General features: G+C 41.8%; 1 protein-coding gene across 1 annotated transcript in view; it reads left to right on the forward strand.

The window, feature by feature from the left end:
- The window catches only part of DLEC1 (DLEC1 cilia and flagella associated protein), a 34,015-nt gene extending 12,350 nt beyond the window's left edge, over positions 1-21,665 (forward strand). Inside the window, exons 15-38 of the mRNA XM_071560634.1 lie at positions 1,290-1,348; positions 1,817-1,991; positions 3,210-3,303; positions 3,534-3,664; positions 3,826-3,984; positions 4,748-4,887; positions 5,114-5,267; positions 6,387-6,497; positions 7,548-7,678; positions 8,014-8,199; positions 8,291-8,349; positions 9,512-9,663; positions 10,200-10,303; positions 10,994-11,064; positions 11,672-11,889; positions 12,873-13,007; positions 14,338-14,460; positions 15,597-15,691; positions 15,777-15,861; positions 16,349-16,549; positions 17,409-17,570; positions 18,486-18,639; positions 19,236-19,356; positions 20,972-21,665. Coding sequence (XP_071416735.1) covers positions 1,290-1,348; positions 1,817-1,991; positions 3,210-3,303; positions 3,534-3,664; positions 3,826-3,984; positions 4,748-4,887; positions 5,114-5,267; positions 6,387-6,497; positions 7,548-7,678; positions 8,014-8,199; positions 8,291-8,349; positions 9,512-9,663; positions 10,200-10,303; positions 10,994-11,064; positions 11,672-11,889; positions 12,873-13,007; positions 14,338-14,460; positions 15,597-15,691; positions 15,777-15,861; positions 16,349-16,549; positions 17,409-17,570; positions 18,486-18,639; positions 19,236-19,356; positions 20,972-21,119 — 3,168 coding nt within the window. The 3' untranslated portion in view covers positions 21,120-21,665. The remainder of the gene's footprint in view (positions 1-1,289; positions 1,349-1,816; positions 1,992-3,209; positions 3,304-3,533; positions 3,665-3,825; positions 3,985-4,747; positions 4,888-5,113; positions 5,268-6,386; positions 6,498-7,547; positions 7,679-8,013; positions 8,200-8,290; positions 8,350-9,511; positions 9,664-10,199; positions 10,304-10,993; positions 11,065-11,671; positions 11,890-12,872; positions 13,008-14,337; positions 14,461-15,596; positions 15,692-15,776; positions 15,862-16,348; positions 16,550-17,408; positions 17,571-18,485; positions 18,640-19,235; positions 19,357-20,971) is intronic.
- The last annotated feature ends 122 nt before the right edge of the window (positions 21,666-21,787 follow it).

The raw sequence follows: 21,787 nt of genomic DNA on the forward strand, positions 1-21,787 counted from the left end.
CCTATCTACAAACTCCAGCTGTGTATTCTTATGCAAGTCATAAAATCCTTGCTGTGCAACTTTTCTAAATTAAATTTAATTAGCTGGTACTATGCTCTGATAAACAGTGTTTGAAATGTAGAAAGTTACTAAAAGAAAACATGTTTTGACTGCAAAATATGAGGCAGTTTCTGATCTCATGTCATTTTTGGGACTGACTGGACACAATTAATTTTAAACTGAAACTATGGGCATATCCTTGTAGCTGCAGCTGTGCTGGCTGGTGAAGTTTCCACCCTCCCCACTCTACCAGCTCCTCCACCAGCTCCTGACCCTTCCCCTTCTGCTTTGGGGATGTGGCTGTACCTTCTCCAGCCTAAAAAAGCTGGTTATCAAACAGTGATTATTTCAACTGTTTGCAGGTGGAGGTTCTTTGGCCTGAAATGGGCCCTTTGAACAGCTGAGTGGTAAATTAAGGGGACAGCAGGAGCCTTTGGCAGATAAATGCTGGTGTGCAGCTGTGGGTAAAGAGGAGTGCAGGGATGTTGGAATGCAGCTGTGCCATCACTGTTCTCTTAGTTTCTGCTCCCCTCTCCCTGTAAATAAGGAGCATGAGCTCACTGTGTTTAAAGAAACTTGATCCAAAGTAAGCCCAAGAGTGGGAATATCCCATGCTGTGATGATTGACAGACATAAGAAATACCTCAAATATGTATGGAAAAGAGCTGACTTTTAAAAAATACTTTAATTAGATAATAGAATATTTAATTGAAGTATGCACTGAAATTAACACTTGTCTACAAACAAGAGAAGCTTTCGCAAAACCCTTCAGATTTACGGCCTGTTTCTGTGTTTGCTTTCCCCCCTCTATTAGAATACAGAAGGCATTCTCTTCCCATGATGGAAAAGTGGTGTTTCTTACTCAAGATCAGATTGATGGCCAATTAAGCTAAATATCCTGGAGCAGTTAGAAGAAACTTCAATTGGTACAGCAGTACTGAGCTTAATTTGGGGAGCTCTGCAGATACTTGTGTGCAGTATGCAATATACTAGGGAAATAATAACAGGCATGTCAAAAATGAGTATTTTTCTTGGAACTACACGCACATGAGATCAGAATCTGGCTTAATATTTTGCAGTTAAACATGTTTTCTTTTAGTAACTCTGGGGTTTGAATACTGTTTATCAGAGCTTAATACTCCAAAGATGATCATTCATCCTTTACATGTAAACTACTTTTCCATCTTTTTTTAATCCTCAACATAGCTGATTACTTGACATTAAAGTCCTTTTCTTCTTCATTTGTGTAGCTGAAGAGTTATCACAGTGTGATTCAGATGGTACTGAGGGACATCCCAGAATCACCTCGGTAAGCTGAGAAACACTTTCCAGTAAGATGTGTAGCCACAGTTTATCTGTGCTATTACTTTAAGTTTCTGAGATTTTCCTTCTTTCTGGTGATGGTGGATTGACAAGTATAAAGAATATTATTTGCACAACTAATTGTGGTGCAAAGAGCATCTCTGGTATCTTCCCTCATGCCCACCCTCAGCTTTTCCTCTCTTGGGGAAAGATAATACTGTCATTTTGTCTACTTTTTTTCCAGGTTTTCCTGTTATTACTGTTTTTACTTGTTCGTGGACAGACTGGGACAACTAGAGTACCTTAAAGAATGATGAACATTTTAATTGTCCCCAGGCTGAGCTATTTGCACACTGACAGTCTGTACCTGAGAAACTTTGGATGATTTTCAGTTTTAATCTGGCAATTAAAAGGTGGGATCCAATTTAACACGAGTTTAAGATGTTTAATGACTCTACTATGTTTCCTCCCAAAGTTTAGTAAAAGAAGGAATGCTTCAAAACATCCCAGAATGCAAAGTAGAAGATGTAATAGCACTGAAAATAGAAGTTAAAGGATCAACAGAACCATTTCATTTTCTTCTGGAACCATATGCCATTATTGTCCCTGGAGAAAACTTCATTGGTGTAAATATCAGGAAAAAATTTAAGGTTTGTTTGCTTTTGAATTCATTGTTATCATGTATTTTGTGTCACTGGATGTCATAGGTTTTATTAGAAGATATAAGATGGTCCATATTATTTCACTTTTTCTGAAATATTTTTAAAGGAGGCCACAACTCCAGGAGTCTCCACTGAAATCACCCACCCAGCCCCTCAGCCCTACACTCCAGACAGCAGCCTTTGTTTCTTTTCATTTCTCCAGTTTGATAGCACAGAGTTTTCCCCTTCTAAATGCTTTTCAGGGTCACTAAGTATTGCTTGTCACTTCTGTAGTGTGAAGTTTTTTCAGATGGGAGAAATAGCCAGTGGATGATTAAATTAGTTCATAATGGAGACACTGTTCATTCAAAGAACTACAGCAAGCAGAGAAGAGCTACAAAAGTCACATATGCTGCAGCTTACTGCATGATTTCTGTTTGGCCATTTTGGGGCAAAATGCTGCTGCAGTTGTCCACTCAGAGTTCTCCTCAGTGTAGGTCAGGATCCTTTCAATATTAGAGTCACTTGGGAAAAACAGGCCTGCTAGCAAGAGCCAGGCAGGAAGACATTTCCCAGTTAATGGTTTTCCCATTTTTTCTTAGAGATCGTGGTAATGAGCATTTGTTTTTATGCTTTCTCTGCCTAGAACTCATTTTTTCAATTTAAGATAGCTGTTTCATACTTTCCAGTAATACAGTGTAGCTACACCTGTGAAATAGGTAATTAAGCCACTTACTAATGATATAATAATATTCCTTGCAGTTTCCAATTGTTCCTTTAGTCTTAAAATTATAAGAATGGAACTATGCTTAGAGATAATTGTGCTTTAGAGAACAAAGTTATTTGCTGTAATTAAGAAGTAATGTCAGACTAGATCTGAAGAGCAGGCCAAAGATTTCAAGAGCTTACATCTCATACACAACCAGATCCTTTGGCAAAAAAAGGCTGCACTCAAAAGCAAGATTTGCAGTTTACATTTAACAAGTCTGTTGTGTTTTTTTAAACTGGGGGAAAAGTTTAAAAGACTTCAAATATTACAGTATTCTTGGAAAGAGTGGTTAATGGATTTTCTTCAGGTTTCAGGAAACACCTCCACCTGTGTGAAGAGAGCCACTGTGTTAAATAAATGATGATTAGTTTGCAGTGTATCAGTGCTCTTGGCAAATTGACTTGTTGCTATGAAAGCTTGAGCTGCATGACTTGTGTCATTGATTTTATTTGTTTCAGCTGTGGAACAACAGCAAGTCATTGATCAAGTACACGTGGGAGAAAATCATGGCCTGTGAGATCATGGAAGTTGTGCCTCAAACTGGGGTCATAGGTAAAGTTTCTGTGACTTGCAAGCATTAATGACAGAAATGACAGTAATTGATGATATCATCTAATGACAGTCACAGAGCATTTTAATGCAAACTGCAAAAATACCTGATCCCCAGCCCACTGCAGCCAGCAGGAGACTTAATTTAGTTCCAGAATCTTCAACAGCAGGTTTGCAGCACGTGGTTTCTTTGCAAAAAGCTGAGATAACACCTTGATTTTTTTCTCTTCTAGACATGAATAAATGCTGTGAATTTGAAGTGGCAATTACTGGGAGCAAACCTGGGGTCATCAGCCATAACCTGCAGTGTCTCATTGAGCCATGTCCAGAGCCAGTTGTGCTGCATGTTGAGGCTGCTTTTAAGGTAAGGAGCTGTTTCTGCATCAAGTTTCTGCATCACACACAGTGCTTTTGCTTTCTGATATTTTCTGTGAAATCAAATATTAATCTTAGATAATATATGCTTCTTAATTACACTGTTTTAGCAGAGGTGTCCATTCTGATGTCTGTTTCTTGGTGTCCCAGGGTCCACATCTTTGTATTGATGTTCCCTCACTCCGGTTTGGATTGACTAAGCAGGGTGAGAGTGTGTTAAGAACCTTTGAGATTAAAAATCTGTGTCAGGTGCCAGCACAGTGGAGGATGCAAGAAAGCCAGGTTTGTTTGGCTGAAAGGAATGAACAGGTAAGTCACTGCTACAGCTGTCCATGTTCCCTCTTTACCTGTTTTTTAACTTCTGCTTAGGAGTTGTAGTGTTAATTCCAGCCATCAGAATTTCTAATTTTTCTGATTTCTTATGAAACTGCTCCACACAGTTTCATAAGTGCACAAGTTCTTTTGAGATTAAATGCTTCTTTACAATTTTTCTCTATTTCTATTTATTACAAATGCTCTGCCAGCCTGATCCAAAGACGGAGCATTTCCTGTATGACAGTGATTGCAGCAACTGCTGATATAAATAAGAGGTTATGTCTTTAGAGGAACTGAGGCTGCTAAACCCTCCTCACATACACAGCATCTTGGACAAGAATCTCAGCCCCCACCCCACACTGGTGCTCTTTCTGTTTCAACTCTTCCAACCATCCTTCCTCACCCTTCTGTCCAAGAATCTGTCTAACTTGTGTCATTTTGCTGCTGTTTGGGAGCAGATGCTGCTGCTGAGGCTGCTTCTCCTCCCTGTTCCCTCTCACTCCATGCACAGCCAACCCTGTTATGCCCTTGGCTGTGACTCCCCTTTTCTCAGAAACAAACTCCTGCCTCCTTGTGTTTTCACAAAGCTGGCACTGTGCTTACTGACACCAACCCAGGTGGGACTTGAGGGACAGAGAGAAAGGGCATGTCTGAGGAAAAACTAGGCACGTTCAAGCCCTAATTAGATTGTGTGGCTTCACCATTTTACCCTGACTTTGTAGATGGCAAAAAATTTGTTTCCTCTCTCCTCTCCCAGGTGTCTCCCTTTACCATCCAACCCTCAGCTGGAGAAATACCTCCTTTGGGTATATGCAGTGTGTCAGTTCAGTTCACATCACTACAGTGCCAGCGTCTCCAGACAGTATTGGAACTGGAGGTAGAAAATGGAAAAGGAAGGTAAGGGGGGAAAGCAGCATTCTGGTTTGGTTTTCCTGTGAGCTTTCACTTTTTCTGTTTTAAAACAAAGACATGAACTCAGAGTGGGGTTGTTTAAACTATCAATGAACTATCAAATTGCCAATATCACTAAATAAACATAATCATCATTCTTCCCAGCATGCTGTTGTATGTCTAGCACATTTGATTAACAATAACAATAGACCATCTGTGTGTTTATTTCCAGTCATCTTCCTGTTTTTGTTGAAGTTCAGACCCCTCAAGCATGCCTGATATCTAGTCATCTAGTATTCACTGAAATTTATACAGGAGTTCCTGCCAAAGCAACCAGTAAACTTTTTAACCAGACAGTGCTGCCAGCAAAATACTTATGGGGAAAGGTAAATGCTCTTCTGATTTCAGAATAGTGGATGAAGCATACAGTAGGGATGGAAGTTGCAATTTTATAGAAATACAGGTAATGACTATTCTTAAAAGCTTTTCTGATGTATCTTTTGAGTCGTGATTGCTGTTTGCTGGTTTAGGAGCAGAACTTGAACTTGAGAGAAGCCTTTATGAAAAGATTAACTACCAGTTGATGTCAATATGTGCTTACTGTCTGTGGATCATCCCTGGGAGAATGGGGGGGAAGATGTGAGGGGCACACCATGCAAGCTACCAGAGTATTAAACAAAGTCCCATGACAGTTTAAGGTTTGCACTTAATTTAGTAGAACAGAGAAACAAAATGATGCTTTTGAATTGTGTCTGAATTTTGGTTAAATTTCACATTCTGGGTGGGATTCAGCTTATGGATTTGGAACCCTACATTTAGTGTCAGTGTGCAGGGCTGTGCTCTGAACTCCCAGTCAATGGAAATTTGTCAGTGCCTTGGTCATTCAGATCCACTCCAACATCCAGAGTTCAGCCCAGCTGCCCACATAAAAGCACTCAGTGCCATCCAAGATGTCCTCAGGTACCTAAGGATCCTAACAGAGCATGTGGATGATATAGGACCTATAGAAAAACACTTTGGAATGTCTGGAACCTAGAAAGAGTACCTATAACACTTTTCCTGATACGTGACATTTGTGTGTGAGCAATTGAGTTGAAGTCCTGGATTTGTGCCATGTGCAGTTCTCACTTAGGGAAGGTGCCAACGCCAGGATTGTCTCCTCCACCTCTGCAGTGGAGAGAGAAGGAACTCCTCTAGGATCCTGCTCCAATATCAGATAGGTTAGCTTCTCCCTGGAAAGGCTTGTGACTGTGGGAGGGATGGCAGTGACTCTGCTGCCAGCCCAGAAGCCCCAGCTGGGCACCTGAAGTCCTTTGGAATGAATGTAGGCATGAGGATCTTATTACCCATGGGCAGTTGTAAACCAAGTCTGACAGAGTGTACATGTTGTACCTGAAAGTGTCCTAAACCTGAGAGTAACTTGGTCTTTACAGTCCTCTTTGATGAGAAGAAATAATCTGAGAGAATCAGCATTAGTCTGAAAGTCTGTCCTTTCTGTCTGCCAGCTCATTGGAAGCCAGGCAGTTTCCTGCTCCGTTGCTGTCTCCCCAGCCAGTGGCACCCTAGGCCCAAATGAGGAACAAGAATTCTGCATAGAACTGTCTGCCAGCATCGTGGTAAAGTTAAAAACTGAGCAGTTTTATCAAAACAGCAACACTGGCTTTTTCATCTCACCTCCATCTGGCTAAAGGAAACAATTTATGTACAAAATTCCATGCTCTTTTTTCCTGTACAGTATCTGTGAAATTGCTTTGCTGTAAAGGTCCCATGGTTGGAAGGCAAGAATTAAAGTAGTGCACATGGTGTGCAGTTTCTACACTGACTCCTTGTTTATCAGCTGTTCCTACTTTATTTCTTTCTTGAATGCCTGTTCAATTGCTCTTAATGCTTATCACCCTTCCTGGAGCATACAGATCCTTGCTTTAGATTATTCTAAATGAAATGGAGCAGGCTGATATATAAAGTATACACATGGTTTTCTGAATGCATCTGGGCTTGTGGCATTCTTAAATTTGAAAACGTAAAAGAGGCTTATAGGACTGAGAATCTGAAAAATAGGGAGTAGACTGCAAACCTTGAAAACTTCAGGAATTTAGCCACAGACTTTGTAGTGGCATTCAAACAGCTCAGTTAATGCAACTAAATAAAGGGGCTTCCTATAGGGTGTGGTGTCTTAGTTCCCATTGTAGTCACTGGAGACCTAAATTTCATTTATTTGCTTAAAAGTTGATGTTCAGCATTATCAGAGATAGTATGTAAAAGGTATGTAGATATGACACTGGGGAACATGGTTTAGTGGTGGCCTTGGCAGTGCTGGGTTGATGGTTGGACTCGGTGATCTTAGAGGTCTTTTCCAAACTAAATGATTCTATGATTCAACACTTGTAGTATAGGAATTGTGCCCAAAATCCCTCGTGGAACGGGTTTATGTTCACAGGCTGATCCAGGTACAAAAAATAGCCCCAAATTTTAGCTCAGTACTCCCTTCTAAGGACCTCCAACACTGGCAAAAAATGCACAGAAAACAATTCAGTAAAGCTTCTCACAATTCTATTGTTCTGGTTTTAATCCAGGGAAGTTTATACATGTTTTTAAAACAAATTTCCTAATGAGGCTGCCTTTCCTCTGTGATATTTGCTTCATTCACTTGATTCTTTGCTTTTCAGGGTGAGCTAAAAGACCTTGTCCTTTCCTGTAGCATAGAAGACATGGTTGAACCCCTCTTTCTGAGCATTTCTGGAGAAGTGAAGGGACTACATGTCATCTACTCAGTACCTTGTGACAGTGAAGTTACCAGGTATATCTGACTGATTATTATTTTATTTTTCTGCCATGTAGTATGATTACTGTATTTTGGAACATGCTCATCTTCATATCTTTTCATATAAGTAAATGTGGCTTTAATTTGGTAGGTTGGCATGTTATATGATAGAAATTTTACCCCAAATAGATCTTTATATGAATAGAAGTGAAAAAATGAAAAGCAGAAAATGCTGATGACAAAAATGATCCTTTTACACTGGGCAGCACAACCCTATCATGCATGTTGCACGTTTTAAAATCTACTGAAATTATCTTTGGCATTAGAAAATAAGACCCATCTTTAAATACTAATGTTAAATTTTCTGGCAGTGAGGAAAGGCAAATGTCACAAAGCCCTTGTGATTTTCTTTTGGACTTTGGGTCTGAAGTTGCATTCAGTGATGTCGTAAAGCGACAGCTAATTCTTACCAATCCCACTGGAATCGGTGCTCCATTCACACTGGAAGTTGAGTATTTCACTGCCTCTGTACCAACTCCAGAACAAGGAATCGGCCTGTAAGTCTTACTTTTCTGCATAATGACTCAAATACTAATTTAGGTCTGGATTACACCTGAAATCAGATTTTTTTGTTTCAAGCTCCTCAAGGTACCTGGTGAAAAGAAGAGGGCCTGTCACAAAACATGCAGCCAGAAAAGCACAGTCAGGTATGAGAATAGTTCTTAATTCCTTCAGTGGAGAGAAAGTAAAAGCCAACTGACTACCATATTCAGCACTGAATGTGCCAGTCAGGTACATAATTTCCTGGTTGGAGTATCTACTGAAGTCTAAACTGTTAAATTACTTAATTTTCAGTTTATTCTTGAGACCGAAAGCCCACACTATATAACCATTAGGTCAACCTCTCTCTTCTCCCTCTGCTTTTTTCTCTCTCCCAGTCCCTTTCTTTCTCTCTGTCATTCATCTTTTTCTTAAAAACAACAGTCTGAAACAAAGATGGTGATTCTGGTGATAGTCCCCTCCCAGGAACCCTCCTAGCACACTGTATGGATGACATACAGAATATTTGGCTATTTCTCTCCTGCACAGTTTTCCAGGACCACTGCAGCAAACTTTCCTCCCTGAGACCCTTTAATATACCCTCCCCACTGTGGAAAGCTGCAGCACAGTCCATCTGTCATTTCTGATGTGTTGTGCTGAAAAATGAAAATATTTGGAGCCACATGAGGCTCAGGGAGGGGGGGAATGGGAGCGAAATGCTGTGAAGTGTGGATGTGTCTTCTGTATCCAAAATAAAACTTGCACATATTGGTACCTTGCCATAGTGTTTGGTATGTTTCACAGGCAGAGCTTTTCAGCTGTTGAGTTAGTGCTTAAGGTTGGAAAAAATGCTGTTCTGACAGATTCCATGCAAGCCTTTAGACTAAGGCCAGGTGACTCAGAATGTGGAAAGGCTTTGCTCTTTGTAACTCACTCCTTGTGTGGAAGAGCACACAGAGGTAAACAGGCAGCTGCTAATAGAACAATAACCACTCAGCACAAATCCCAGACTATTTTTCTAAATTTGAAGGTGTGATTTCATGTAACCAGTTAGTGCCTTGCATATCCCAGAGAGTCCTGGATCAGGTTGTTGAAAGGGAGCCCTGCTATAAAATATTCTGGGCAAGAATTAGCCCTCAAAAAAAAAAAGACCCACTGCAGAAGAGAACTTATATAAAATTGAGTTGTGTGAATGATCCCAGGTTTTTTTGAAGCCAGTGAGGTCAAGCTGATTAACACCAGCTAAAACCATGGTCCTATGTATTCTTTGACTAACTTTGTGCCATTTTCTCAAAATTCATCAAATGCTTCTTTGCTGTGCTCCTTCAGAGTTTGCATCAGCAGTGCTGTCTCAGGGGAAGGGAGCAGCTTTCCATATACAGCCTTCCACAGGAATTCTGAAAGCCTTCCAGCAGCTCAGCATAGAAATAGCAGCTTACAACAACATGTGGGGAGAGTACCAGGATAATCTGGTCTGTAAGGTAGGTGAGGTTTTGGTTTCAAGTGAAGTATTGCTGTGGCAGATTTTACACCAATTATATTTCCCAGATTCCTTTCTGTTATAAATACTTCTCCAGGTTTTTAGGACTTCTGTGAAAATTCAGGGTAGATGTTGTTATACCACTACCTGCAACAACAGGTGAGGAACAATTGTTTGCTGTTACAGTTTAGTTTTGGGCGTGACATGTTTATCCTTTGGGGTGTTTTCATGTGCCTTTTAAATGACTGAAGTAGTTTTGATTTATAACATCTGTTTGGTAGCTGGCCAGTGCTCTGCTCTGCTCTACCAATGCAATGTATTGTGTTGTATGGAAAAGCAGCAGGAAAGCTGATAAATGCATGAGGTATTGCATTTTATCCTGCTGAGAAGAGGAGTTGTTAGCATATGAATTAGATGCTGTCAAAAGAAACTAACCAGAATTTTTTGAAAATCCAATCAGTTTTCAAAACTTATCTTTGTATCACAAAGAACTAAAGTTTTATGTTGATTCTAATACCGAAAATTCATTTTTAATAGGTGGGAGACTTACAGCCTAAATTAATTCCTATGCAAATGACTGTGAAAGACTGTCCCATCTTCCTGCAGATGATAGGACAGCAAACAGTGTCACCCATTATCAGGTATAGTGCAAAATAGTCAGAGGAATCAAATAATTAAATATCATTGGACTATAGCCAACATACACCCCTGTTCATCTCATATTGTGATATAATGAGAAGGTCAGCAAAATACTGTCAGAATACAATATCTTCTTCTAGAACATCAACACATTTGTCTCTGCCAACATAATTAGAAGGTGCTCTGCATGCAAGGCTGCTCAGGTTTGCCAGCTATCCCTGTCCTGGGCTTGCAGTCATGAAGTTCACCCAGTCCAGCCTCATCTGACTCTGTGGATGTGGGAACTCATCATTTCTAATGATCAGCTCCCATCATCCACACCTTATTTCTCCCTGGCCCTTTGCCTGGAGCAGGAGAAATGCAGCCCCAAGGTAAATAGGGATAGAGGAAAGTTTAAGCCCTCTCATTGCAGTTGAATCTACACCTCTGAGTGAGGGGTAAGGGTTGGTTTATGGGGACCATGGCATTGCACGTCGTTACCCTGAAATGTCTGACAGCTAAAAAAATATTGGGGAAAAAAAAAAAGAGACTGATGAAATAGAACAATATTTTACTTCACAGTGTAGGCCATGCTTTACCTGAGAGCCACTCTTAACTGGCTGCCAGTGCAGCCAGGTTTGTTTCCACTTTCAAACCACTCTTTAATGATGTCAAACAGTTTTGTTCTCTGCATAACAAGGTTCCCCCCTCAGGTTTGGCACTCATGTCTCAGGAGGGTCTCCTGTCCATCGGAGGATCCAGCTCAAAAATCCCACTCCCTTTGGTAAGGATGACTTTTGTGCAGCACTTTCATTGCATTCCTTATGAGAATAAAAATAGAACCCATTAACATGTTAATTAGTGGGTCTACTTGTTTCCTAATCAAGATGGGTTTTGTAAAATAAGAGTAGTATATAAGAGAGTGACTCTGTGTGTTACTATGGAACTGCATGTCCTATCCTGAGGTGGATGGGGTTTCCCTCAATGAAATGATTGAAACTCTGGATTTTTCATCCTGTCCTTATAACTCTCTCATAATACTAACCCTGGTCAGTCAGATGTGCTACCTGCTTCTTGGTGGCATCATCTAGCTCTTTTGTGTTTAGTCTTTTTAGCTCTTGGGTGAAATTCTAAGCTTTTCAGAGCATTTTTTTTCTGAATGCCACCGAACATGTTTGCTTAAACAAAATACATGATTTATTTTAATGTTATTAAAAGATTTAGGACCTAGAAAGTGTTTACAGCAAGCATGGTAAGCTTCAGAAATGTTTTAATACACACAAATTGCCACACACAAATTTGTTAATTGGCACTCTGGTTCTCTGGTACCAACAAAGCTGTGAGTCCTCTCTCTGACCAGCAGGAATTGTCCTTTCTCCTTTCTAATTCAGACATCCGCCTGGACTTTGAAGTTTACAACCAAGAGGAAGATGATGAAAAGCTGGTGGACCTGTTGTTGCTCTTTGAAGACCCTTTTCCTCCTCAGGACATGGATGGAAATGAGGCTGCATCCAGTGGTAGCACCTCAGAGTCAGAGATCGTGTTAAAGTTGGATCAAACTGCTGTTCCCTGTGGAATCATTTATCCCGCTTCCCAAACCACAGATGAGGTCAGCTGTTAGGCTGTTTCTTATGCTGCTGCTGAGATACATGATGGGTTTTTTGGCATGAAAGTTGAAAACAATAACAGGAGATATAACTTGTAGCTAAGAGCTGGATTGTTAAAAGAAATGTCAGCTCCTCTCAGTCAAAAATGCAGTACGTGAGCAGTGGGGATCAGCAATCAGTGTCCAGAAGGAGCTATAAGCAATTAGCTCTCCTTCAAACTGTTAAAGAAGCTGGAGAGATACTTTTTAAAGTACTGTCCTTGAGAAATTAATGCCATTATTACATAAAATAATTGCCATAATTAAAGCTCCTTGATGTGGGTCTGTTTTTCTCATGAGTGCTTTATGTTGTCAACATGTGCTGCAATCAGGGAGCAGAATCTAACCTGTAAAGTTCAAATTGCAGCTAATTATATGGAGGTATTTATCCCAGTGCTAAAATTGGATTAGTTCTGTTACTGTGTTAGAATATGGTAACATCTATTACACCTGAAGTTTGATTATAATGTGGCAATTTACTGTCTTGAAGGGCTGGTAGTGACAGGGAAACTATCCCTCAACATATATATATTTATCTGGCAAAATCTTTACAGAAAAGATACTAAAATCACATTTTCTCCATTTCAGCTCAGAAGGCATAGTTGTTTTGAACACACTTCTAACCTTTCATGTGCACCAAGGGAACATTATTGCCCTGGAGTGCTGGTTTGTACAGTGGGCAGAGGTGTCATCGTTGGGTGCTTCTCTGGGTAGAACAGCACCCAACCATGCACATTTTCCAAGGAATTCAGGAGCAGTTTCTGGAGAGCTACTCTGTGCATGAGAAAGTTAATGCACAGGACACATGTCCAGCCTTTGTGCCAGAAAGAAAGAAACTGGAGCTGGCCACAATAGTGACCAGTGCAGCAGTTCCCTGTGCACATCACTCACATTCCTCTGCTGCAGCGTAACAGCTTTAACCATTCCCCACCCCTGTGTCCCTGCAGCCTCCAGCCTCTGACAGCAAGCAGAAGCAAAGCAGCAGCCAGGAGCCTACAGGAGAGAAAATGGTCTCTGTACTTTTGCGACCTCATGAAGGGGTTCCTGCAGACAGCCCCTACTCCATTACTCCAAGACAGATAGTAAGCTTTTGTTTATTTTGTGCTTAGATTTAGCATATTTTCTGCAGGGCAGAGGAGACAGAGAATGAGAAGAAGGTAGCTTTGAGATTGGTTTGCTCTAATTAAACAGTGAATCAGTAACCTGGAAGTCTTTGGGGTCTTCAAGGTGATCATGAGAAGAGTTTTCAAAGTCAACAGAAAGTGTCCCACCTACATTTGAGCAGTGAACCAATGACTGGAGTGAAGTGTTCAGTTGTACTGGACTCTCCAGAGTGGCATCTCTGGTCTTCTCACTTGGGCTGACTTGGTGAAATGTGAAAGCCATCCAGGCTGAAGCTTTGGAAACATGTTATTTAACCATGATAGACTTGCTAAGGAGATGTGAAAGAGCTGGAAATCAGGCTGCCAGGAAAGGGGTGCTCTACTGACAACTCTTTCAGATATACTGTTGTAACCCACAATGTTTCAGAAATAACTGGTGCAAATACAGGCCACAGGGTCACAATCCCTTAGGAGTATCACAAAGTTAAAACAGCACTGGGAACACCTAACTATGAGTGACAGGCTGCCCAAAATATCAGTGTGTCAATTTTAATTTTAAATATTAGTAATTTTCTTTGCCAAAGAGTTTTAGTTACAAGCTAGAATGAGCTAAAGATTACATAAAAGAAATAATGACAGAAATGGCATCTCAAAGATGTGAAGCTGCAGTCAACTCTAGGGTGACTGAGGCTGAGACTGGTCAGACAAACAAGTGCCTCCCTGTGGAGGCAGCTCCAATGGGGTGTAGCCAGCAGCAATATCAGGATTTAACCATAACCTACACAGTGCACCTAAAGAAAGCAGAATCTAGTCAACCTGTAAATCCCAGAAAATCCACTGCAGCTGACTAGTGCATTTGATTACATTCCCTGCTGTCCTGTAAAATTAAAAAATAGCTAAGACTAAACTGAACTGTAAAAATACTCTTAGTTCACACTTGCAACTCTACAAAAAGTGTTTCTTGTTTCTGTAAGTTGAGGGACAATCACGTGAGGTAGCCAAGGAGTAAGAGTAGGCAGAACTGAGTGTTTTTACAAACAAGCAAATATGTACATATATTTGTGAGAGGGTTGGTCTGTGACTGTGCTTAAACTCTGGTGATCCTAAAGGGTGCTTACACTGATATTTGCAGCTGAAATAATTGTCAGTTTTGCTGTCATATGTTGGCATTTTAGCGCGAGCCTGAGCGTAGCCCATGCCCGGGGGATTTCATGCTGCTTGTGCAACTCGGCTTTGACAGCTGAGTGCTGGGGGTGCTTGTGCAATCTCAGGCAGTTCCCTGCAGGAAACGATTCTCTCCCGGCCGCAGGTGATTCCAGGAGGTGGCAGCAGCGACGTTTACATCTCGCTCACCCCGAGCATCCTCCCGGAGACCGCGACTGAGCTGCGGTGTGAGGGGCTGCTGCTGGGCTTCATGAGCCTGGACGACAAGGTAAACCGACTGTCACAGCAAGGCTAAAGGTGGCTGGGAAATAATCGTTGCCCTTCCTGTAATTTATGTACAGGCTCCTGTGTACCTGGCCAGTCTGTATAAACAGATTGTTCCTGCTACCTTGTACATCCTTCCTTGCCCGGGGTTGTTCATCTGTTGCATTTGTCCTTTAGCTTGGAAAGCATTCTGGGGTGGGAATGTCACCATCTTCTCTCATTGTCTGGGCCAGCAGACCCCAGACAAAAGCCCAGGATTTGAAATGCTATCACAACATCAGGTTTTATTGATAACAATAGTTAACAATGGGAATGAGAGTCAGGACTGCTGAATCCTGTTCCTGGCTCTGTATCCACCTTCCTGTGTGAATTTGGACAGCATATCTCTCCTCTGGGAACTTCCTCTTCAATGACTGCAAGTGCAGCTCACAGGCTGATGTGAGGCTTGAATAGTATTTTATGAATGGCTCAGCAATTTTCTGATAGGAATCATTGTAAAGGTGCAAGGTAAAATGAGATTAGCTCAGTTGGTTAAAAACTTGGTTGTAAAAATGCCCAAGGTCATGGGTTCAATCCCCTGTGTGGGCCATTGACTTAAGAGCTGGACTCAGTGATCCTTGTGGGTCCCTTCCAACTCAGAATAGTCTGTGATTCCATGAATAACAATAGAATATTTAATAAAAGCAATGCTAATATCCCTGATTCCTGAAAGAAGAAATGTAGAATCATAGAGTGGTTTAGGTTGGAAGGGGCCTAAAAGAGCATCTAGTGCCAACTTCCTGTGATGGACAAGGACATTTTCAACCAGAAAATTGCTCCCTGCCCTATCCAGACTGGCCTCAAATGCTTCCAGGGATTAGGCATTGACAGCTTCTCTGGGCAACCTGCACCACTGCCTCGCCATCCTCAGAGTGAAGAATTTCTTCCTGACATCTGATCTAAACCTGCCCTGCATCTGTATGACCCACAGCCTGCAGAGTTCACCTATTGCTGGCTTTTGCTGTTCCATCATGTCTTAAAAACAAGTCCTACACAGCCAAAATAGGATTCTCTTTGACAAACAGCCTCTTAGGCTAAAAGTAGATTTCGGGTTTAGAGCTGTCATTTTATAAATAATTTCTATTTTTATTTTGTTGTCAGCTTGCAAGGAGGGTGCCTAACAAGGTGAACCGCACACAGGGCTATGAAGCTCCAACGTTACGAGTTACCTTGGAAGGTTTCCTGAGGCATCCTCTGTGAGTGCCATCATGCTGATGCCTGGGATCCACATGGAATGTGTCAGTCTGGAGGCTCTGACCAGCTCTGGTTCTTTACCCTCAGGTTAAAGGTAGAAATGGGTCACGACAGAGGAATGGTGTTTTATTCAATGGCAAGTGATCTCCTACCTGCTAAACCTCTATTAGAAGTAAGTATTTCCCACATGGATGCATTTGGCTGGGTGGTTCTGCTGTGAGAATTTAGAGCTGTATACATGTGGCTTTGAAAATATGTCTTTATCACCAGTGGCCTCATTTTCTATAGTGCACATAACTAAATAGTACAAGTTTTTATTAGCCAGAAATATGCAGAGTCCAGACAAAGCCTATTTTATACAACTTTCTCTTTCTTCATGGGGGAGTAGAAGAATAAGTTCTGATTTTCAGGATATGAAGGTCCAATAGCAGAATGAGTCACTTCAGTTTCTGTGACCCTTGACATTCAAAGACTTTTGTACTTTATTACATTATTTGTATTTTGGTTTTTTGCTCAAGAAATGTTGAAAAACACACATAGAAAACACTGGGTCACTTCAGGGTAAAGTCCTGCAGATCCCACTGGTGCTCAGTGACCAGACCAGCACAAACCTCTCCAGAGAGTTAAAACTAACCAGTTCTGAATCACTTCTCCCCCAGGTTTTGACAGATTCAGTAATGACTCAGAGTTTGAAACTCATCAATTGCACCAAGGCTCCTCTGTACTTCAGGCTCCTTCTGTCTATGCCCTTCAGCGTGTCCAGCGCAGATCCCCAAAAGAGCACCAAAACATCCCACAGCAAGAAGGAGGGAAGAGAACACCAACTGCAATATGTCCTTTATCCACAGCAAAACATGCTGGTAGGCTCAAAAATAATCATCCTGTGCCAGAATAGAGTTTAGTAATTGGTGTGTTAGTGTGGCCCGGATGAACTGCAGAAAAACACAACTAGCATAGGAATCTCCCAGTTTCAGGGGAAATAGTTATATACTAGAAAATGTTGATTACTACCATTTTGCCTGCTGCATTGCAGGTAAAGATTATTTTTCTGTAGTGGCCTCAATGTGCTTTCCCCATAAAATCTGACCTGTTCCAAATTCCTGCAGACAACCCTCACTTAATATCAATAGCTATATATATGCTGGACAAATTAAAATATTTCCAAAGCCTCTCATTTCCTTAAATTTGATTCAGGCAGTGGAAAGGAGAGGAAAATTTGATTAGTTTTGGGTGTACAAATTACATTCAAGGAAATGAAGTCCTGGAGTAGAGAATTAGGTAACGTGCAAAGAATGAATAAAAGTTGCATTTTTGAAGTGTGCTTCTCATTTTGCTGTATTCATTTTGACAGAGACACACACACATCTCAGTTCTGTGTGTGTGGGAAGAAAGAGGGCCTTACATGTCTAGGACAGCTTTGGGAATATGGATTTGTAACCTCAGGATTTCAGAACCTTTAGCTTGCTAGAGACTGTTTCTCCCCTGTGGTTCAGAGATCAGCTGTTCACCTTTACACTCTGTGTACTGGATTCATAGGAAATCACTGTGTTTTTTTCTCTAATTATAATGCTTTGTTCCAGTGGGAATTTGGCTGCTGGCATGACACCTTTGAGTTCCAGTGGGAAAATGTGTGCCTGGGTCTTTGTCTAATGTTTACTTTGGATTTCCTGCACACAGTGTCATCTTCTGTGATCATCATCTGAATTCCTCTTCCCACAGGTGAAAGTGTCATTCCACACAACTCTGGAGCTACTGAGGTATCAGCATTTGCCAGATACCCAGCTGCTTCCTGGATTCCAAGTGCTCCAGCTGGAGAATGGAGAGAGAAAGTTGAAGTTTAATCAAAATCTGGTCATTGAGCACAGTAACTACACTACCCAGGTAAAATCAGAACAGGATCTTGGGCCCTGGGAAAGGGCTAATTCAGCAGCTTCTCTGACTCAGTTTAGGATTCATTCAGCCTTGAACTACACTACAGCCACCCCTGGAGTAAATGGTGTCATTTGGGAAAAGAGAATGGCTATAGGGCTGCTGCCTGCTGAGGCTGCTGTGACTCTCAGGTGGACAGAGCAGTGTGTGGGGTCACACCCTGGTGCTGGTACCTCAGCTCCCTGCAGAGTGGGACAGCCTGGATGACACGGCTCAGTCAAAGGGCCACACACCCAGTCACAGTGTGACTCTGAGAATGGGGTCAGGGCTGTCTCAGTGAACAAGCCAGTGCCTGAGTCACCAGGCACTGCCTCCTGCAGCACCCAAAAACTTCTGGGAAAGGCTTCTGAGTCTGTCAGACTCCTGCAGTGTGGTCACAGCCCACAAGTGCTGAGGTTGATCATCTGTAACCCCTTTAGCAGGCCCAGGACACTGCAGGCACCTCTATTTTCTTTTGACCTGTGCAAGACTGAGCACCATATCTAAGATACAGTCAATTGAATAATATTCTTGAGCAATCTGCACAAACTGAATGACTCACAGAGGGCCATATAGAGTCCTGAGGGACGAGATGCTGTAATGTCTGCAGCTCCACAGAAAACCCTAAAAACAAATGAGAACGTTCACTCCGTGTTACTTCACTAAGACCACAGTGTCTGGTTTGCAAACCTGTCCCAAAACAGTAACACAAGCAACAGCTTAATTCACTCAAGCCTATAGAACAGGAAATTACCATTATGAAAGATCACAGAACAATGAATCTTGGTTCAGTGCTTGGGGTTCAGAATGATACAGATGGAGCAGGTATTATTAAAATACAAAAATGCAGTGGATTTTATTCTCCTTTCCCTTTCCTCTGTTTTGCAGCTGGTCCCAGTGACTGCTTACCTCACTGTTCCAGTCCTGGAGCTCTCTTGCAACATGATTGATTTCCAGACCTGCTTTGTTGCACAGACCAAGACAGAACACGTTTTCCTGTATAACAGGAGTGGCTGTAGAAGCTACTGGACTGCTTTGCTGGGTATTCTGGTTTTGCAATCGATTTCCTTGTTATATAGTTTCACTATTCAGTGTTTTTATTAAGGCTGCATGCACTCACTATAGAGGCAATATGCAATGATACTGGTTGCAAATATAGGTGGTCTGCTTCTGTTCTCACTTATGAGGGCTCTTCCCCGCCTCTCCTTCCCCTGCCTTTTTGACATGAGTGCATCACTACTGATTTCAGCAGTTAGTCCTCATTTAGCCAAAAGATTGATTCCCAGTGCTCACAACTCATGGATGTGCTGTGCTCATTTATAAATCAGTCCTAAGGGGCAACAAGAAGCAGCAGCTCCTCATGAGTTCAGTTTGAGTGTGTGCTTAATGCTGTTAACAACAGATGGGCTCCCAGAGGAAAGATCAGGGCTTTATTATTTTATGGAGGCCACTGATCACTGCCCTTGTTTAGAGGATGAAAACAAAGGCTGGGCACATGCATAGAAACCCTCTGGCAGTGCAAGACATGATTTACTAGTTGCCCAGCAGAGGTTCATTGCTATGAGTGCTATGTGCTGTATAATACTTACATAAAGGGTCTTGTATGGCTTTGTTTGATATTTTCCCCTTTCACTGCAGAAGAACAGCACAGGCCTAATGCCCTGGAAGTATTTTCCATCTTCCCTACTAGTGGCATTTTGGAGGCACGTGAAGGGGACGCACCCACCAGAGAGATTTTGCAGATCAGCTTTACTGCAAGGTACAGTTTACAGGACTGAAGTCTTGCTCCTGACAGAGGGTTGTGCTTGCTCAGCCTGGAGGGGCTACAAGAGAGCTGGAGAGGTACTGTGGATAAAGGCATGGAGTGATGGGACAAGGGGGAATGGATTCAAACTGACAGAGGGCAGGTTTAGATTAAATACTAGGAAGAAATTCTGCACTGTGAGGGTGGTGAGGCCCTGGTATAGGTTGCCAGGGAAGCTGTGGATGCTGCATCTCTGGAAGTGTTCAAGGTCTGGTTGGATGGGTATTGCTGCAACCTGGTCTAGTTAAAGATGACCCTGCCCATAGAAGCAGGGTTGGAATGAGATGAACTTTGAGGTCCCTTCCAAACCAAACCATTCTATAAATCTATGGTGACACAAAGCCTTTAATTTCTTTGTTCTAATTAGGGAGATGTAACTCCTGTAAGAAAATTCAGCTTCCATTACAAATTATTTTCTTGCAAGTTGGTGCATGGTGGCAGAAAGTTTAAGACAAGTCTATTCCAGTGATTTCAGTGAACTCAGAAAACTGCGGACAGGGAAGGTTCAGCAAGCAAACTGTAGGTGACTTATTTTCATAACTTCCATCCTCCTGGAACATGATCCAGTGATTTCCATCTCTGGAGCTACTGCTCTCTCAGAGGGATGAGGCCTTGAGCAGCTGTTCTGCACTGTCCCTGCTCAGAGCAGCATGATGGACCACAGGCCTGCCCAGGCTCCTAGGTTTTTCTGGAATCCTTCTGCATATGCTTGAAGCACTTCTTTTTTTTGACAAATCTGTTAATCAGCATGTCTGAAAATACCTGGAAGTACCAGAAAGCAAAGATGTCACTGTGTAGCAGCCAGCTCATCAGTGGAGCTCCAGATGAATTCCCAACACAGCAGAGCTCAGGACCAACATGGCATTAAGAAATAATTATATGCAAGGTGTGAGGTGATTTTAATAATTCACCTCCCCGTATCAGTGGTGGTCCTGCAAGGGAATTGTTTTAAAAGAAGGAAAAAACAAAAGCTGTCTGGCAGAACAGGCATTTGCCTCAGGCCTTTACAAAACCATCACTTGGATGAAGACAAGTCCTTCAGAGTAACAGTCTCAGGAGTGTTGAGTGGCATTAGCCTTTGGCAAATTATGCCAAAGAGAGACACTTAGCAGAAAACTACACTTGTTGTAACCTTTTTGATGTTCATTTACAATCTGGACTCCACTGACTGGCCCATGTCTTTGGGGAGCGACAGAAACTTTTCTGCTTCAAACTTTGTTTGTGAAAGGGAGTTTTCACATCAAGGCAGTGCCAGGTGTTTGCTCCCAGAAGAGGTTCATTTCATTTATTTCAGTAAAATACAGATTTACAAGTAGGAAAATACTCAAGTTCTTCTTGCAAACATAAAGTTAATAATCCAAGGTCTTCACTTTGGGCACAGCCTTGACCATTCTTTTCATGGGTCACAGCTCTGTGAAGCGAGATTGTCATTGATGTGAGGGACCTGAGATTGTGACTTGGAGCACTATGAGGGCATCATTCTCCCCCTTCTTCCTCCACCAAATGATCTCATCCCTGAACACAGAACTGCACGTTGCTGTGTGAACTGTCTTTTTGCTGTGTATTTTAGGAGCAACACTGACTATGAAGCTCTTGTGACCATTACTGGAATGCTGAGAGAAAAGCCTTGCAAGCTGCACATCAGAGGACGAGGAATGCGCACAAGGGGAAGGATGAAGATCTTTAAGCAAGACAATGTGAAACACATGTCAAGGTAACAGGCTGGATGCACATGTGCCATCAGATGAGCCTGTATTTTCATCTACTTGTTTTGTTTTAATAGGGAGTGGAATTTTAGCAGAACAAAAATTTAAGTTATGAAGAAAAAAATTCTCACGGTACCTTAGCCAGTCATAAATTCATTCTGTGCTGTTACTTTTATTGCCGTGCTAAGCTTTGCATTAGCCACAGAACAAGGTTTTAAATTGCAAAGCAGCTGTGTAAGTCAGGCCAAAGCCCTTTGCATGACCCAGCACCCTCCAATTACAGCTAAAGACTGTTCATACCTTAAAGTAGCTTTTGTTTTGCTTCATTTATTTGTTTGACATTAAAATGGACATTGACACATAATAAAAGCAAGAATTGGTGAATAGGCCAGCATTCTCCAGGCTGTTTTCTCGGTGTGACTTACACGAAAAGGAGAAGAGCCAACTTTCCCTGGACTCCTTGGAAAATTACCAACCTGCCTGTTTCATCATGCTTGGGTCTTGAGAACATCCCCTTCAGCAACAGAGGGAGGAACACTTCTTCCTTTTCATTCTTTCCCCCCACATGGTTCCCATTTACTCACACTTCTCTTTAAATGTTTTTAGTATTATTTTAGCTAAAGGTCACTGAAATTCCCACTTCTGAACCTGTTAAGTTTTCCACTCTCATCATATAAAAG

The sequence above is a fragment of the Pithys albifrons genome, chromosome 7 (genome assembly GCF_047495875.1).
Source record: "Pithys albifrons albifrons isolate INPA30051 chromosome 7, PitAlb_v1, whole genome shotgun sequence".
NCBI classification, from domain to species: domain Eukaryota; kingdom Metazoa; phylum Chordata; class Aves; order Passeriformes; family Thamnophilidae; genus Pithys; species Pithys albifrons.